This window comes from Chenopodium album, chromosome 3 (genome assembly GCF_948465745.1).
Source record: "Chenopodium album chromosome 3, dcCheAlbu1.1, whole genome shotgun sequence".
Classification (NCBI taxonomy): domain Eukaryota; kingdom Viridiplantae; phylum Streptophyta; class Magnoliopsida; order Caryophyllales; family Amaranthaceae; genus Chenopodium; species Chenopodium album.
The window spans coordinates 78,581,076-78,601,702 of record NC_137836.1 but is presented as its reverse complement, the minus strand read 5'-3'; the positions used below and the strand labels follow the sequence as shown (position 1 = coordinate 78,601,702).

The following is a 20,627-nucleotide window of genomic DNA, read 5'->3' as shown; positions in this document are numbered from 1 at the left end:
TTTTTTTCTAAATATATTGAATCATATCTACTCTCCCTATTGATATTCCCTTGTTTAGTACTTTTTGAATGCCTTGGTTGATTTATCAGGAAATAACATAATATTCACTCAGTGTGTAGGTTCAAAATACTTCAATTTTCATAATTTTTATCAATATGTAATTAGAACCATTGGTGACCAAAGATGTGCATTTTGTGAAATACTAGAAAGTAAGAACAATTCAGTTTGAAACAGAGAAAATATTCTAAGTATGTTTGAACTCTTCATTTCCTCCTAGTACCCTTTTTATTTTATTTTTTTTTGGTATGAAAAAATTGATACTAATTATTTATACAATTATATATACTCCACATATTTCTACTTTTTGTTTTGACCAACCATAGTTGTGTTTATTTAAGATAAACTTTCAGAAAAGAATCAATGAATGATGTAGCATACCCTAACTTAGCCTTATATCACTTTCTAAGATGGGATTATACTTTCTCAAAGGTAAAATGAAGCTGAATTTATATTTAACCAAAATATGTACAAAGACATCAGAATATGCATTTCAGACTAGACTGAACTACATCAGAAAACAGAAAAGCTGTATATACAACAGATCATGTACTGATCGGAGCAACACGAAACTGATTAGCAACAGCATTTCGCAGTTTCCCAATCAAATGGTTCGATTTTGAGCTGTTACTACGACCAAATTTGGTTATGTTAAGCTGGAACAAAGAGCTAAGCATAGCCTCCAAGCTTGATGCAGAGTACTTAACATATTTACTAGGACTAGACTCATTTTCTACTAGGTAACTATAATTATGAACATAAGACCTGTAAGTTGGAACAATTGTATGAACTATGAGTTGACATGCCTTATCGCGTAATGCATTGTCTGCTACCACCCACTCGGATTGCTTCCTGTACATGTCCTCAAATGCTTCATTAAAATCTCGAAACCTTTTCTTCACTAGTTCTTGAGTATTTGTTCCTAGGGAAAATAGTATTAGTTCATCTTCACTTAGTATAGCAGGAAGCTTTCCCCAGCTATGTTTTAAGTATGCTTGAGCATAGATTTGCATTTTTCGCTTGTGCTCATGTAGCAACTGTTCTCCCATGAGATCGCCGAATACTGTTCCCTGCAAGAAGTCATACAGGTATATGTAATTGTTCATAAGGAAAAAGTAGGACAGTGCAGTGTCCTCAAAGGTCTTTGACCATGTCTCTAGGTTGACCTCCAAGGAATCTAGTATGTTTTGGAACTCTTGTCTGAGAATTCCATTGTGGGATTTTTTCTTGTTCCAAATTTGATGGATGGAGAGGACTTTTGAGAGAATCGGCTTGTGATTGTCTTCTAGGAGCATAACGCAGTAGTTAGTGACAAAGGTTACCAACCGAGGGACACTGCCATCTGAAGGAGGCATCATGTTGTACCTTTGGGCCTCAACTTGATGGGATAGTTCCTTAAATATCTCACACGCACCCTCAACTACCTGCTTGATGAGGTCTCGCGTAAGATTTTGAATCTCTAGGCATGCTTTTGAGCCAAACAGCATGTTGAAATCTGCCCTCAGGTTGTCCAAGACTGCAAATATGTCAAGCAACTTCAGAAGCTTGATTGCATCTTTTTTGGCCTCAGTAATCCTACTGCCAAATTTGAGTAGTTCTAAGAATCCTGATTGAACTGTGATTTTTGCAAAGCATCCTAGAGAAATCTCTGAACCAAACTTCTCAAAGACTGTCTTGCAAATATCATACTCAGCTTGAAGTATATGCTTTACAGCAAACTCCAAATGCTTACCCCATTGAACTGTGTGATCTTCAAATTTCTGAATAGAATCTGATTCAGAGATTTCTTCTTCAAGGTAGCTCAAATTAAGGGCTTGTAAAGCTGCCCTTGCATTTGAGCTCCTTACATCAACAAAGATAGCCATGCAGTTCTCAAGCCTATCATGTGCTTTTAACCTTTCGATAATGATTTGAAGTTTGTGAACCTGCAGCTCTGTGAATGAGGCGTTGTTACTAGAATTCTCCTTCATTAAATTCCTGAACGTGAGCTCTAATGTGTTAAATGCATTGCTTAAAAGTCCTCCGTTGAGCCTAGCATGCGCCTCCATGTCCTTGAGTTCCGAAAGAACCCTCAATGACCTCTTCACATTCAATATGTACATTTCATCAGCCATTACATTTTCATCCAAGAGCTTCACTATATCCTCCATCCACTGCCCTGCTAGCCCACAGTTGTCAGACAGAAACATCAGTGCCTCTTCAAATTGCTTCACTACTAACAGATACCCCGTGATATCACCGCCTACAGGGCCTGCAATGATCGACCTCTCGAGGCCACAGACAGATTCATGTATCTTCAAAACTGCAGCTACAGGTCCAAAGGCCCTGTCTACATGCTCTCCCACAGCATAAAGAGTGGATTTTCGAGAGTAAGTAGAACGAAGCTCAGTTGATAACAACGGTAAGTTATGATTTATCTTCTGTAACCTTGACTTGGTTTCATCTATCTGAGAAGCCAAAGAATTTGATTTCTCAAGGCTGTCTTTTAGGCACTGCCTGGCAGCTAAGAGTTTGTCCATGTTGCTCTCAGCAACCGCCAATCTGCAAATCAACCATAAGGCTGATGTTTTTGAGTAGCTTAGAGTTCTGAGTTCTGAAACAATTGCAAAGAAATATGTAAAGGTAAGTCAACAGGTTATCAGGTTTCTTGTCCTTAAAACTGGGAGTTGAGAAATCCATATCTACTATCTTCACCAAACTTTACCAAATATAAGTCAGGAGAAGGGGGAGTTTACCAGCAGATTCTAAACAAACAATCCTTACTTTTGGGGCAAGATTCTTACTTAACCTCAACTAACTATTCATTTGAGATACTTTTAGTGATGTCCTGAATGAAAAATTATACCATCAGAAAACTTGCAAATAATAACTAATGATCTTATGTGGAAATCTTGCTGAGGCTTGGTCGGACGAATATTTTGGATGAAATATCGTGTTTGATAGATATATATATACCTGAACATAAGAATTGTAGTTAATTGAGTAAGTAGTACGGTGTAACATTTAATTATAAGATAACTAAAGTAAGAGAAAAGTTTTGACTTAGCTTTTATAGGAAGATTTTACAAGCAATTGGATTTTGTTCTATGCTGTTGGCACTAGCATGCACTACAGCAGCAGTTCAACCACTGGAAGATAAACTAAGCGGCAACAAAAAGTTCATATTTTATCAACCTACATATACAGGAGGAGCTTATTTATCTTGACTGCTATAGGCCAAAACATAAACAAAAATGGCGAAATTGTGCAACATCTATTATGAAACTTTCTGTTAGCCAACACATTTATTGAAGTTCAGATTGTAATCATGTACCAATATGTGTATCATGTCCTTGGAGTGTGGTGAATGAAGTCTGGCAGAATTAGAGGTAATGGGACATAAGATGACACATAATTTGACAAAAGATGCGTACCGTGCTGGGATTTCTTAATGTGGGAAATAAACAAGTTACATATGTGCAATTGTGTTCTGCTTAAGGCAATCAGAGAGTTAGAAAGATGTAAGTGCTAAACTGCTAAATAATGTTGAAAGCAATGGAGAAAAGATTGAACAGCGCTAATCATATAACCTCGAGGGAGAGGTCTACATTGTACAAAGTATTCCTCAGTTGAAAGCACAAAATGAGGGAAACATAAGACATACATCTCAAGACATAAAGAAATGAATATCCGCTTTAGGCTAACTTTCCGACACTGGAAAACTGAAAATACAAAAATTAACAATAGGAAAATCAAAAATCTCCCTCCTTTAAAAAACAAGTGCGTATAAGGATATGCAACAGTCATGCCGATAGCAACATGACACAATGAATGATGGTGAAGCAGAAACAGGGAAACTCCTATACTGTAACGATGAAGTATTGATCAAGCAGCTCCCTTCTGTTTTAGGGTGATCTTATCCCCAAGACTGAGGGCAATGCCTTGTGTTTTACTCCTAATTCTGATGTAACCGCTGAGCTTGCCATCTGATTGTTTCTCAACACTAACGTTCACCAAAGCATCTTCACCGAAGACACTTTTAGCGTATAAGTTTGCTGCAAGGAAACCACACTCTCCTTCCAAGGCAGATCTGATACCAAACAGAAAAACAGATCAACAAGTGCGAGAAAATACCTTATACTAGTTGAAGCAAAATCATTAATATGAGTTCTTAGATAAAGCTGATAGTTGCATCACAAGACTTACGGTGCAGTAAGGCATTTCATGTTAGTCGACTTGATAATGTGATCCAGGAATTCCTTCTCATCTTGAATTACAGTGTTCACAGCAACCTGTAGGCAATGTCAGATTTATAAGCCTGATTAGGGAAAATAATATGATACTAAAGCGAGTAAATGCCATTCACATCCCAACTGAATATTAAAATCAGGGTTGATATAAAGAGGAATTAGCCTTCAGAAAAGGGGGACACTGCAGTTTTTAAAAAGCATAAACCAACAAAACACCAGTGTAATACTCCGTATCCAGTCATTATATGTTGATACATAATCAATCATACAATTTGTAGGAGCCTGAAAACACCTAATGACTATGTTGCAAGTATACAACAGTAATAGTACATAAGCCATGCAAAACAATTTACAAAGACGCCTCAGTTAGAAATTAAAAATAGCAATTCCAGACAAAAACAAGTCATAGCAGCAAAGATAGTTAAATACTATGTGATAACTTTGTTCTAAAGGTCCAATAAATTACATGTGTGACTAAACTTGGGAGGAACCAGAGTTTAGTTTCCGACTCTTAAAAATAAGCAAAGAAAAGGCAGTCTTAAACTGGCACATTCAATGTGTTCACGAATCTTAAACTAAAGGGAAAAAAGTCAAAACTATGGAGAGGAGGCATTGGATCGTAAGGGAGGGAGGAGGAAGATTTTGGTTGATGACTACACAAAATAATCAAATTTGGTTCATGTAGCCGACCCCACTTATGGGATTAAGGCTTTGATTGATTGATTGACTGACTTATTCAAACTTTGTTTGATGAGAAAAACTATTAAATTGTACGTAGAATCATAATCATCTTTTAGTTCCCCTCCCCCCTCCGGTTATTCCATTGGTCTTGAAAAGAAAACTAAGCTCAATAAAACAATATGGATATTTCGACATTTTTACTTTTCCACTGTTTTCTCACCCCAATAAACAAGCATGGTAAAATTGAGGAATCCACACATTTCTACAATTTAACTTAGTTCATCCAATTAATGTCAAGTTCATATACTCGACGACAACTAATTAAAGGACTCAGTTTAGTCCACCAACACCAAGTGTTGTTATGGAAGAAATCAGAATATATATAAAGGAACTCATGAAAATCAATTTCAGAATTGACCTGGGGACCAAGGATGAGAGCAGTAGGATGTTCAAAAATTATGTGATCAAAGCTTTCCCCCACTTGGGGAGTAAGGGAAAGGGATTAATTCATCAATTGACACACAATATAGAAGCTAATTATCAATTGACACGCAATGAAGAAAAGTTAGTCCCAATGCAGTCAAGTGATGATCTGCTACATATAAGAAGCATACATTGTCATATAAAATATATCAATACGAGTAATAACAAACCATGCAATTCAACCACAACAGTTTTCAACAAAGATTCTCCTAAAATGGCAAGTTGGAAAGAAGCCAACAAATAATGTCCAAAAAAACCAAATGTTAGTCTAACAAAGAGTCACCACAAGATAGCTACAGATCAAGCATCCGGAAGATAACATAACTTTAAAAACATCATAATCATACCAAACACAGAGCAGACTGTATAAGCTCTTTTTCATAACACGTTAAGAAATCCAAATAACAAAGCATTCTCTAGAAATAATAAGTATTCTGAAAATACATTGAGCACTGTGAATATAACGCATACCTTGTTTTCCCATTCAAACTCAGCCCACATAGATCTGAATGCAACATCAGCACAAGTTGCAGGAGAAATGTAATCCATAATGTCAATGTGGATGTCATTGAGGACAACGACATTACGTTCAAGCACATTTGAAGTCTCATAGACAATATTACCAAATATAACTCCTGTTTCAGTAGAGGAGACCTTAATGTTAGCCCTGATTTGTTTGCTTGACTCTGGTGCCAGAGTGTAGTTCTGTGGACGCTCCACAAGTTTAAGGTCACCCATGGTTGCCAATTCCAAGCATAAGTTTTGCAGGGTTTCCTTTGTTCTATTAATAACAGTAACATCAAGGACAATGTCATAATGATGAACTGTAACATAGGCCTCAGCATAAACTGGATCACTGAACCCTGTGAGCTGAAGAATGCGATTAAGTTTGTTCGCATCATCATTTTCCTTGGTAAATTCTCCGGTTGCACGTTTCAAATCATCTTGAACCTCATCTTCCAATTCCAACTGGCTCATGCCCTGAGGAAGTAGGAGACATTAATGGATGCAAAGACATTTACCACATGAACAATCTAGGAAGATAAGATAATCTGTGATAATTATGGTTATTGGAAAAAGGTATCTGCATAAGTCAATCCTAAGCACTTTTCGAACATAGTTCAACTGCATATAAAACTTAAACTAGATATACTATGCCAAAAAAACAAAAAAAAAAAAGTATATATATATATATATATATATATATATATATATATATATATATATTACTTTAATTACGTTCCACGAGAAATGAAAGACCTAAAAAAACTTGCAGCGAAAACATTCAAAACAACCATTCTATATGATAAATGCAGATACCAGTTTTTAAAAAATACAGGAAAAATACAGGCCGTTATCAAATTAGTCTTCTTCCACACTAGCATAAAGGAAAGCTCAAGATAACGAACTCGAAAATTTAAACAAGACAGCAGCTCAAACTTTTTTATGTCTGCTAACTCTGTCCCTATCGCTTATTGTATCAAATAAAAGCTAATTTAAACTTGGAATAAATATGGTAAGAACTACCTATTTTGTATGATAAATGCAGTCTACTGGTCTATGCAGATTGAAAAGCAAAAAAAAGTATTCACACAATTCATAAACCATTAAAAAATAATCTTGTTGTTTTTATCTAACCCTATCTGATAAATTTGATAAACATGATTCTACCATACACCCACCACTCATAAATAAATAGAAAATTCACACTAACCTTCCTGCTCTTCAAATGATAGAAGTCAATGAGATCATCAGGTTGAGAGTGAGAAATCTGGGCCTTGGCTTTCCTCTCCTCAGTTTCACGGAATTGCTTGTCAGCAAGCATATTAACAAAGCTTTCTTTGCAAGAGTGAAGCCAAATTTTTCTAGCTGCATCCCCAGTGTTGCACAGAAGTCTGATGCAGAGAACAATCCTATCATAAGCATCATTGTCAATAGGGTGTGGGAGAACAGGTGATTGCCCAAGCTGAATCATGGACACCATATATAGTAAGGCATCTGTTATTGCTTTGTTCACTTCAACCTTGGATGGTTGAACCTCCTCCAACCTCAAAACAAGCTTTGTCAAAGTGCAGGCAACAACAGCGCCAAGGAAAAAATCACCAGATAGCAACAGAGATCTCAGATTTCCTTGAGTAGCCAAAGACCCTTGAACCAAGGTAGGGGGGGACATAGCAGTTTCTAGTGCAGCACTTTGAGTGGCATATGTTCCATCTGCAAGAACCACAGGCTTTCTAGAAGAGACTGTGATACTGCTGGCTAGTTGGTCCCTCTTAGGAGCATCCTGGCCCTCTCCTTCCTCAGTGGCAGTGTAAAATGGAAGTTCTCCAAGACATTGCTTAATGGTAGCAATTCCACTCTCAATTTCGGAGAGAGAAAGACAATACTCCCCAATAATCCACAGAGCACAAGAGCAAACTCTTGCTGCACGGATCTGATAAAAGGTATCCAGAAGCCTTGTTATGATGGAGACCCGTAATTTGGGGTTGGTCTCAATGATCTCCCGCACAAAGACCACAACATCAATAGCTGAAGCAACATTTGTGTCTCCAAGGAAATCCATTAGCACATGGACAACTGTGCTAGCCACCTCTGGGAATTTCATAGCACACGTATGGATGGCTTGAACAAGCATTTGCCTATACTCTCCATTCTTCTCAAGATCAGCACTTTGAGTCTTCACCACTTCCTTCTTCAGCATGAGAACTACTTCATCAACATTCCTAGGAGTAATCAATTCAAGGGAAATATCTAAAGTCTTCCTCCTGATGTCAAGATTAGGACTAGAAAGAGCACGAAGAATATCCATAATCATTTCAACCATGATTTCCTTATGAGAAGTCTTCAGCTCATTCAAACGATCAAGCACAATAAGCTTGACGTTGTTGTCACTTTGTGACTGCAGTAGCTTACAGTAAGTATCAGCAGCGGCCCTAATAGCTGTAGGTGCTGATGATAGAGAAACTAGGGTACCAGCACATTCGTATATGACAGCTGTTGAAGGGGCAGTGAGCAAAGATATAATGATCTTTATGTACTTCCCCTTCTCATGCTTATTGGTCCGGCAAACCTTTTTGATCAGCTCCAAAACCACCATCTGAAGCTGCTCACCCCAATCCAAGATTCGATCAATGTGGGTAAATAGGTAGCTAATTGCCCTCTCTTGGGCACATGTAAAGAGCATGAGGAATGCATTCCTCTTTGCTGATGGATCTTGTTCAGTGGAGAGCACCTTCTCAATGGTCTCAGGTGCATCTACCAAGAGCTGCTCCCCCTGTGGAAGCTTATAGATAGCCATGACAGCAAGTATAGCATTCCTCCTAACATATGGATGCCTATGCTCCAGATTTTGCAACACGGATGGAATCAACGGCTCAATGATCTCACTCTCATTTAATCTACACAAAAATCTAAGCGTAACACCTCGAAGATACTCGTTAGGGTGTTGCAAATTATTCCTTAGGTTTTGACAAATCAAAATCATCTCAGGGAGCACCTTCCCTTTAGCATCAGTCTTATCAATGATTTCCAAATAAAGCAGCAAAAGTTTCTGAATAGTGTGATCTTCTGAAGGTAAGACGTACCGAACAATGGTGATGAATAATTGTGGGATCGTCTCACCGTTCAATAAAAGCATGACAGCCTTCTTCATTGCATCTACCTTCGCCGGCACATCACTGCCTTCCAATGCCTCCCTGATCTCATTGGCTAATGCCGGTGTGCCCTTATCAAAGTGCACCAATAGCGTACAAGTTTTCTCCATGATTTCGATACCTTTTACTCAGATCTGATAAACGAAAATCAAAATTCAATAACAAATCTCACCAATCACAACAATTCACTCAATACCACCAACAATCAACACATCATACACGCTACATTTCCCCTAATTCAATCCCACAAAACATATCATATCAAAAAAATTAAACCCACAAACAGATTATCCCTAACAATCAAAAAATTAACAAACAAGAACCCTAATCTGGATAACAAACTCTTACCGACAAATTCACACTACATTTCAACTAGATCTAATAAAATTCAGCAAATCACAAACCCTAATTGAAAAATTAAAACAAAACAATCGCAATTAATCAAAATCATCGATCTAAGAAATGAAATCAAAATGATCAGACATCAGAGAAGAGGAGAGAGAAAAATACCTGATAATGTACGATGAAAACAGATCAAACAACTCGATCGAAGAATGAAATGATGAAGGAATTAGTTTATAGAATCAAAATTGAGATTGTAAAGTGAATTCAATTTTTGGTGAAGATTTTCTGTGAATTTCAGAGTTTTTTCGATTCACAGATCTAAAGGATGGTTTTCCGAGAGTGGTCTCTCTTAACTCTTAAGTGTGAGAGCTGTTGTGCGGAAAAAAAAAGAGTAATTTGTGTAGTTATTGCTATCACCCCGAAGCATGCGCGGTGCACATGGTTACGACGAGGTTTATTTTGACCGTATGAATAGTAAATAAGTCGAGTTTTCAAAAATGGATTTACTAATATTATCTATATATAGCTTAAAATAACATAGTAGTATAGTTCCCGATCGATACACGGTTTAATAATTAAAAGTTTGATTTCATAAAAACAAGGAAAACAAAATTAATTCAATTAGTAAAATTAGACCTATTTACATTAAAAAAATTAAATATTAAAATTCTATTCACCAATCACCACAATAATGGTCAATACATTTTTTATGGAATGTAATATGAAATTATTTTATGTCATTTGCATTGCTTTTATTTTATTCCCTTGCATTTTTTATATTCGTATTTTATTGATTAAAAATGAATAAATTATGCACTATACAAGCTAAGGAAAGTCGTTTCCAGTCACCCGTAGTCTATAGAGGGATTTAAAACTAAAAAAAATTCGTCTTATTAATCGGTCTAATAGTTATACAATATAATATCTATTTTACCCATTATAATCACCAAATCTATAGACATAGTACCCTTATATCTTATCTACCTGTATATATTTTGTGTAAGCATTGTGCTAAAAAAATCACATAACAATTGCACAACCAAAAACTGAGTGAATATACAACACAAATATATATGTATAGATCGATATTGATAAATAATATATGAATTGGTAATATTGGACTTATTTACATAAACAAATTAATTATTTAAGTATTCATTGACAATAATGGCTAATACAAAAATTAAGGAATGTGATATGAATAATACTTTGTCATTTGTATTTCTTATATTTTACTTCTTTTTTTATTTTTTATATTTTTATTTAATTAATTAAAAAACGAATAACTTGTCAAAAAAAAAGCGAATAAATTATTATGTTCTATTCAAGAAAAGTTATTTTCTATCTCCTGTAGTGGGAATTAAAACTAAAAATCTTCTTGTCATATTAACCGATTTAGGGTGTGTTCTTCACCTGATTTTCACTAATTTGAACTCAATTATTAGACCTTAACATCTTACTAAAACTTATTTTAGTTGTAATTTGTACTTGGGTAACCTTTATTAGAACTTATTAAAACTAAATTAAACTGAATTTATCTGAACTTAACTGAACTTATTACACCTGGAATAAGTGAAAATAAGGTGAACAAAATAGACCCTGGTAGTTGTACAACCTAATATCTATTTTACCCGTCACAATCACTTAATCTTTGTTGACACAATAAGAACCTTATATCTTACCTACATGTATATATTTTCCTAAGCATTGTGCCAAAATTTTTTACATAATAGTCGTACAACAACCAACTGACTGAATATACAACACAAATATATAGATGTAGATCAATATTGTAAAATAACATTTGAATAAAATAAAAGATATTTATTACTTGTAAGATTTATATGAACGAAAGACATAATTCATCATCAGCTAATCAATAATGTTGGTAATGTATTTTTTTATGACCTGTATTCTTATAAATATGAATGAATAAAAAATAATAGCATATAGGTATATATATTAATTATATAAAATTAAAATATGATGAAATTCAATGATTATAAAAATGAGAATAATCTTCATATAGCAGATTACATTAGATATTATTTAATTATTAATTATAGAACTGTATGGAATAATTTTTGATAAAGAACTATATGGAATATTTAATAGTTATCAAGTATAAATATTTGGCATACTTTTTTGCTAGTTTAAATACTCCTTATATTTTTTTTACTTAGGACCTATTCACATTTAATGAATTGAGCTTAACTAAACTAAACTAAACTGAAAAAAGCAGCATAGCATGGATGCAGGATGATCACACCAGCCTCAAAGGGGATAGAATGATAAAAGAGAAAATTAATACTTTACTGCCTTATTTTCATTGTGTTTCTGTAATTCTCAATATCTCTAGGGATTAATTCCCTTTTCTGCTGCTGTAAAAAAAAAAAAAAAAAAAAAAAAAAAAAAAAAAAAAAAAAAAACACTAAACTGAACTTATTGGAGTTGAACTGAACTGAATATTTTATGAGAGAAGGAAATTAGGAGCTGAACTGAACTGAATTGATTGGAGCTGAACTAAAATTAAGCTGAAGTGATCAGACCCTTAATTTTTTTATAAGAAGTTACACAGTTTTTTTTTTTTTTAAGAAAAAGTAATAATTAGTCCGTCTTGTGTGTGGCCAGCAACACCGTGTGTCCATTTATAAAAGAACAAAGTAACTCATATAAAACTGATCAAGTAACCACTGTAATACTAACTGAGTAACCCTTTTAACACTAACCGAGTAACCCTATAGCACTGACAAAGTAACCCCTTTAACAATGACCAAGTAACCCTTATTACACTCACGAAATAACCCCTGCCACACGGTGTGGCCAGCCACATATAAGACTGTGTGTTTTACAAAACATATTACGGATATAAGCGAGTCATAAAATGACACTTGTTAGCTCTCATTGATCCACTTGTTATAAATTTTGGCATAAATTTTTCTTTAATATATAATACTACAAATATAAGATAAGCTAGTAAATGAAATTTGTTAGTTCCACTAAGGTGTTACGGAGTAAAACTTAACCCGACCAACTCGATTCGAAATCAACCCAAATAATATTCGATTTAGATTTCGACTCTCATGTACGCATTATTTTAGGAGGACTTTGGTTTAAAATTAGACCAGACTCGACCTCACCGAACCCGACTCAAACACTCAAAATTGACACCTTTAAACTCCACATTGATTCGCTTGTCATAATTTTTTGGCACAATTTTTGCTAACAATTAACTTTTTTCTTTGCAAAATGATTAATAAGTAAATAACATTTATTTAGCATATAATCTCAAAATATCCAAAGTCATATATCTAATTGATCATTATTTAGCTCATAATGTTGGAAGCAAAAAAAAAGGAAAAAATTACCGGCAATAATTCCACCTTTAGGTTGTCCGCTACAAATAATCCTACCTTTGGATTATTTTTAAATAATCCCACCTTTTATCCCCTATCTGCTCTTAACAGTCCCAAGTGACCGGTTAACTGCTAAATTGGGTTTTTATTTTTTTGGGGTTAAAGTACACGTGTCACCGTACAATTTTGTCTAAAATTTTAAATTAAAAAAAAAAAATCAATTTTTTTTTTAAAAAAAAAACAGCCAGACCCAGGCCACCCCAATATAGTCGGAGCAACCAGGAATGCAGCTCCAGCCAGCCACAGTTGATCGATGGAGTTGTGAAACCAGCAGATCGAAGCCGTCGTTAAGTTGTGGGTGGTCTGTGTAGCCAAAATCGAGAGGTAAGGGAGAGTGACAGAGGACAAAATCGCGCCGAGGAAATATGTGGGAGGCCAAACTCGATCTGGGGAAATGAGAGAGATGACAGAATCAGGACGGGGGAAGGGGAGAGCAGCCAAAATCGGAACGGGAAAAGGGGAGGGGAGTCGATATCGAGGCGGAGAATGGGTTTTCGAGGGTTGGGCGGGGATGGTTGGTTTTCATATGGTTTTCGTGACGGTGGAAGGGAGGTTGGTGGTTCAGGAGAGGGGGAGGGAGGGCGTCGGCGCTGATGGGGGAGTTGATCTGGTGGTCGGCGCTATGGGGCAGGGGATACCGGCAGCAAGGCCGGTGGGAACAGGCTGCAGGGGAGGGTGGCTGGGGCTAATGGGTGGTTTGCTCAATTATTCAGCTAACTTTTTTTTTTCTTAAAATAAATTAAAACTTTTTTTAAAAAAAATATATATTTTTTTTTTACCAATCACAAACTTACAAGTGTAAGGTAACTTGGTATAGTAAGTTAGTTGACCGGTTGGAACTACTGGGAGCAGATGAGGTATAAAGGTGGGATTATTTAAAAATAATCCAAAAGTGGGATTATTTTTAGTGGACGACCCAAAAGTGGGATTATTCCCGGCAATTTTTCCAAAAAAAAAACATCTCTCGATTTCTTAAATAGTCGTTTATAACACAACTATAGCTACTTAGTAAAGTATCAAGAAGAATATCATACATTAATAATACTCTGAAATATGAATAGATAATAAGTTCATACGTATTAATTACTTATCAAAATAATTATTAAGTATAATGATGAAGTAGAAATCTGTAACACCCCCAAAATTCGAGTCTTTTTAAAACAATAAGAGTAACCTTTTTAACTTTCAAAATCTAACCATTGAACTCTGAGAGTGTTACTGCTACACTTATTTTCCATAAAAAATAAATGCAAAGCAAAAACGAAATAATAATAATATTATTACAATTTGAAAATAATAATAATTAGTTTTAAAGTTTATTTTTGAAAAGAAATCGTTGACTAAAAATACTCCAAAATTTTGGAGTATTTTTAGTCAACGATCCATAATTAGACTCTGCCTTCAATAATCCAATTGCTTTTTTTGTGTTTTCGTGCTTTCATTTGTTCATTTCTCTCATCTTTGTCTTTTTTTCTGCTCATCCAATAATGCCGCTGCTCATCTCTCTCATCTTTCCATGCATCTCGTCGATTGTCATATTCAAGTATGACTGTCTCATTATTATGTGGCATCATTTTTCTCACCAGACTATTAGCGACATAATCAAATGCCTTTAGCAGAGACAAATAATTTGCAAAAGAAACCCGAAATACCATATACAAACAAAATTATATTTATACTCTATAATCTAGGACTGCTTGCTTTAAACATCATAATAAACTTGAAAATGAGATGCAAAGGGTTTGTATACTGGTTATAAACATTATTTATGTATTAACAAATTACGTGAAAATTTAAAAATTTACAAATTACGTGTAACCACGTAAAAATTGAATTATACATATTTAACACGTACATGTATGTATGTGAATTGATATATACAGGGGCGAAGCCAGGATTTTTCAGTTCTGGGGGCCGGACTTGTTAGACAATATATTGATGGAAATATATAAAAATTAAAATGTATTAATATTTCAGTGTTACAAAAAAATTAGTTAAATCGTATTCTATGATTATTCATAGTAGCAAAATCATCCATTAAAGACATAACACTACGGCCTTATGAATTCTCAATGACACGTAGTAGTAAACTAGGTTAAGTCCCGTACCATGCACGGTCATAATTAAATTTTACAGCAAATAAATAATAAATAATGGTTTAATTCAACAGTAATTTATCCAAAAAAAAATTATTTGTAAACAAATAACTTGAATTTTAATTAGTTTATACCAATACTAAATACGTAAATGTTATTAAATTGAATTGTATAAATAAATAAATATAATAATAGAAAATTACAAGCTATAAAATTTTATATAAGAAAATTAAAAAATAAACTTAGATTAGTACCCATATAGGAACTCATATACATTTGTCTTAAAATTGTTGACATACATTAATCGACATAATATGACAATTAAGTTGAGTTCATTTTACTTTAGGATAATTAGTATTCAATAATCAACTTTTTAAATATGTTTAGTGAGTAGTAGGCCGGGGTTTATAAATATTTAGAATAATTAGGTTTAATTTTCCAATATATGTTATGTATAAAGTATACTATTACAAAATTATTTTTTTCTTATAAACGTTATGTATAATTTTAAGATTAATACAAAGTATGCTACCAAAATGATTTTTCTTTTTTAATTAAAATAAATTTTATTATCATATGATAAAAGTTGAATTGAAGGGAAAAAAATTGATATTGATAATATTATAATAATCTTGTAAAATAATATATTCCAATGCAATCTATGTTAGTATTTTTGTAACTTAAAGTTTCCTAGTATATAGAATATATGTAAAAAAATTTAATTGAGTATAATTGAATTAAATATATTGTCAAAATGGAAATAACTATTATCTTAGGTTATAAAATGGATGTCATTAAAATATGGCAAAAGACTAAAAAGGAAAGAAAAAAAGGTGGGAAAATTTTTAACTAAGAAATGACAAGTGTCATTCTTGGTTTCGCCTTTAGTATAGGTTTATTGATGGAAATAACTATTATCTTAGGTTATAATATGGATGTCATTCCTAGTTTCGCCTTTAGTATGGGTTTATTGATACGAACTCATATACATTTGTCCTAAAATTGTTGACATACATTAATCGACATAATATGACAATTAAGTTGCGTTCATTTTACTTTAGGATAATTAATATTCAATAATCAACTTTTTAAATATGTTTTAGTGAATAGTAGGCCGGGGTTTATAAATATTTAGAATAATTAGGTTTAATTTTCCAATATATGTTCTGTATAAAGTATACTATTACAAAATAATTTTTTTCTTATAAACGTTATGTATAATTTTAAAATGATTTTTCATAGTAGCAAAATCATCCATCAAAGACATAACACTACGGTTTTCCCTTCTAAAAATGCATCAAGACCCAACCAACATGACAAGCTATATTTGTCATTACATTCTTATCTTTAATAATATATATAATAACTAGATGAAGCCCGTGCGATGCACGGTTTGTCAGTATTTTAAAAAAAAAAAATATTTTTCATATTTATGTTATTAAAATTATTGTTATTATATTAGTTTTAGAATATTAGATAAAATTCCTAATATCAAAATAAAAATTTGTTATTATATTAGTTTTATGAGCCTAAAATATGAAAAATATTTTTTTAAAAAACAATGTAAACACCTAGATGAAGTCCGTGCGATGCACGGTTTGTTTGATTTTTTTTAAATAATGTTTTTTTTTTAATTTATGAGCCTAAAATTTGTTATATATTTAGATAAAATTCCTAATATTAAAAGATAATATATAATATTTAATTAATTTAAACTTAAAAATCTTATTCGCCAATTTTGCTTACATGGAATTTAAATTATTTAATTCTAAAATAAATTAATAATCTCTTATTTAATTGGCTACTACTAAGATTTATAATCCTACGTGGCGCGCTGAGAAAATTAGATCCTACGTGGCTCTCTAAAAACTCGGGAAAAAACTCCCCTTCTCGTGCGATGCACGGTTTGTTTGATTTTTTTTAAATAATGTTTTTTTTTTTGAATTTATGAGCCTAAAATTTGTTATATATTTAGATAAAATTCCTGATATTAAAAGATAATATATAATATTTAATTAATTTAAACTTAAAAATCTCATTTGCCAATTTTGGACATTTAAATTATTTAATTCTAAAAGAAATTAATAATCTCTTATTTAATTGGCTACTACTAAGATTTATAATTCTACATGGTGCGCTGAGAAAATTAGATCCTACGTGGTTCTCTAAAAACTCCCCTTTATATATATATATATTAGATTTAAGGGGGGCCATAAATGTAACACCCCAATAATTCTCCCTTTTCCAAACCACTTACTTTAAATAAAAATAGAGGAGAACCATTGGCATGTTACCGCCACGTGTTAAAACGTTAAGGCTTTATCAAAGTATTGCAGCGGAAATCCAACTTAAATATTAAAATAATATAATTTAGAAAATCAATAAGTCAAAGCTTACAAATTGGAACCATAAAGGCCCTTATTAAAACCAAACCAATATTCAAATCCCAAAACATAATTAAAATAGTAAAACATAAATAAGTTCAACACAAAGAACGAATACTCTCAATCACACCAATCCCTTGACAATGCGTATGTCAAATCCCCGAACTTCACATCATCAAGCTAACCTGTGCAATACTGCTCCCCAATAATACAAGTGTAATAATTGGATCATCACAGGGTCATTGAAAGGCGAAGGCCATGACCAAAAGAAACACACAAAAGCACGCAATCAGCAAAGCTGAGTACATACAAGCTACAACGTACCAAACCTAGCATGCTCAACTTATTAAAGTAAATAAACATACAACACGAATTCATTAATCAAGACTCCACACTTAAACAATTCAATCGACTCAACATACTTGCTAATCAATTCCAAACACTTGACTCTTTATATTTAATTTAATTAATTTAATTTGGAGTAAGCAATAGACGAGGTTGTCCAATCCACCAAATCATTTTGGTCCCAAATGACCATTTAAAATAAAAGTTTAGCGCGATGCAAGAATGGGCGCGACTCCATTCTCACAAAGTTAGTCTAGGATCCCATCTAACTTTCATTGTAAAATAAAATGTAAATACCAAAAGAAAAGAGGACATGTTGATCAAACAAGCCTCGGAAAGCCACGGGCTACCACCGTGTACCCCAACCCATAATTGTCAATACTCTAGAAATGCACGCTTTCCAGAGTTTTATTGCTCATCCATGTTTCACTTTACGTGATTACGAATTTAATTAATAGCCGACTCAATCAAGTAGAACATACATAAAAATCATACATCAATTTATTTTTAATCTTATTTAGGACGATGGTGATCAGATCACAAATTGACCTTTAATTTCATTAAACTTCCAAATTATCCAAATTGTTGAACATAGTCAACCCACCTAGCCATTCGGCTTAATCCACCTTTACTCAACATACTAACAATTCATGATTGAGTAATAAAATAAATAACAACCTTGTGGAATAATTAATAAATTCATTCCAATTAAACCATTCAATTCCAATCCTTTAATAATCCAAATGTGGTTAACAAACCAATCCAATAAAATTATGCTTGTATCAACATTCCATACAAACAATTAATCCAATATAATTCAACATACTTGCATCCAAAATTCCATACAAGCATAATTAATTCACCAAAACATGCCTCATAAATATAAATACATGAATTAATTAAATGTATAACCAAACAATTTCCATCCAAGTGTTCTCTAATAATGAAACTAAGTTCTTTTCTTTGGTACCTAAACATGATACTACTTACAACGAAGTAGACATGTACGTACCTCGTGTAAACAATTCGATTTGCCACTTAAAAACTAGAAATCACTTTCAATAAACTCCTCTCCTATACCAAACAATAACATCTCAGTCAATACCCAATCAATCAAATTTACAGCAACACTAACTTACTTTAAAACCTTCAAAATCCAAATCAAACCACACTTTAAAACCCTCCCTTTAGTTAAAATTAAAGGCCTATATATAGTTCTTTAAATTTTCTTCATAAAAACCTTAAAATACATCATTATACATGAAATTACAGCAAGTTTAAAGTTTAATAAAAATCTTAAAATTATTTAAAAACCTCTAATAATCTCCCTTTTTAATGGGTGATTAAACCCTCTTTATAAAACATCAAAAGTAGTACTTAGAAACTATTTCCACCACTTAAAACTTAAATAAAAAAATATATTTATGCTTAATTAACTTTAAACATAATTAATTTTATTAATCAAACTCAAGGATAATATTTTAAGTATAAAAAACTTCGTTAAAATCAAAAACTACCCGAAAATCATATTTAGAGGCTGAATTTGGCCACGAGAGGGTAGTGCTCACCACCAAAGGGGGTGAGTCTTTCTTAAAACGTTGTTTCCACATGGAAAACACTACTTTTTTTGTCAAAATCGGATGAGTTCAGAACCTGATCGGGATTAAAACGGATTAATATTAATGAACGGAAATCTTAAAATAAAAACACGAATTTAAGTGTTCAAAACAATATGGAATTAAGTTAAACTAATTAGTACTTATAATCACCAAAATTTCAAAACATCATTACTATAAAAGCCCTAAATCAATTGTTCATAAAAACCCTAAAATCATGATTTTCAATAATTAAAAACCCTAGGTTATAAAATTTACAAAATCTGAAAATTATGACACTTATAAAATATGAAATTATAAAGTTTAATCATCAAAATACAATTTGATACTAATTAAATTAATTTCAAACAATAAAATCAAAACCCATAATCAATAATTATAATTACACAAATTAATAAAACTAAGGAGAAAGAAAATAAGACTAACCTTTTTGTGTGGGAAATTTTTTTGGGGATTCATGGGGTATTTATAGGAGAGAATTGTAGGGTAAATAAGAAGATTGGGCCTCATAAAAATAATGGGTCGATTACAAATGGGTTAGGCTTGTGTGATTGGACATAAATTGTAGAATAAAGGTGCATAAAACAATTTGTTCAAATAAATTTCGACCCAGATTAATAATTTGAAACTTTTGAAATTAAATTATGAAAAATAACAAATAAATATTATAAATAAAATAAATTTTCATTTATAAAATATTTAAAAAATTATGGGGGATTACAATAAGATTGAAACCAAGGGCTGCAAATTTGGGCCGGGGAGGCCGGGCCTCCACCAGCCCCCCCGTCCCTTCGCCCTTGGATATACAACTACAAATTTGGAAATTATCATTCTCCTATAAAATTAAAAAAAAAAACCTAAAATTGAAATCATACCAAACTAATTTAGTAAGCTACTTTTTTTATAAGAGCGGGTAAGTATTACAGAAAATGAAAGAACTAATTTGCTACACTACTTTTTTTTTCATAGGTGGGGTAGATGATGAAAGAGAAGAAGAAGAAGATGATGAGGAGGATGATGAGGGTGAGGATGAAGGGGTGGGAGTGAGAGTGGGGCGAGGAAAAATACGGTGGAGGTGAGGCTTAATCATTCTGTCGTAGATTATGTCTGCATGATAGTACCATTTGGTCACGAAGTTCTTTGCGGTTGACAATATGTCACCCATTGTTTTGCTGCATGATTTTATGGTGTAGGATAGCCATTATATATATAGAGAGAGAGATAACTTGTTTGGTACAAAAATTGAGGAGGAAGCTTGTTTAGGAATGTGGCCGGATCAAAAATGGAGGAGGAAGCTTAGCTTGTTAAAGAAGATGGAGGAG

General features: G+C 33.0%; 2 protein-coding genes across 2 annotated transcripts; both read right to left on the bottom strand.

Annotated features, from left to right (window-relative positions):
* Positions 1-511: 511 nt before the first annotated feature.
* On the bottom strand, positions 512-2,576 carry LOC145618040 (exocyst complex component EXO70A1-like). Its single transcript, XM_081672821.1, has one exon. It carries the CDS (start codon positions 2,574-2,576, stop codon positions 603-605), a length of 1,974 nt encoding a protein of 657 aa, XP_081528947.1. The 3' UTR covers positions 512-602.
* A 1,016-nt stretch (positions 2,577-3,592) lies between these two features.
* Positions 3,593-9,830, bottom strand: LOC145624341 (coatomer subunit beta-1). Its single transcript, XM_081677350.1, has 5 exons — positions 9,614-9,830; positions 7,165-9,237; positions 5,922-6,431; positions 4,243-4,328; positions 3,593-4,126 (listed from the first exon to the last, which is right to left on the bottom strand). Exons 2-5 carry the CDS (start codon positions 9,211-9,213, stop codon positions 3,922-3,924), a joined length of 2,850 nt encoding a protein of 949 aa, XP_081533476.1. The 5' UTR covers positions 9,214-9,237; positions 9,614-9,830; the 3' UTR covers positions 3,593-3,921.
* Positions 9,831-20,627: the final 10,797 nt, after the last annotated feature.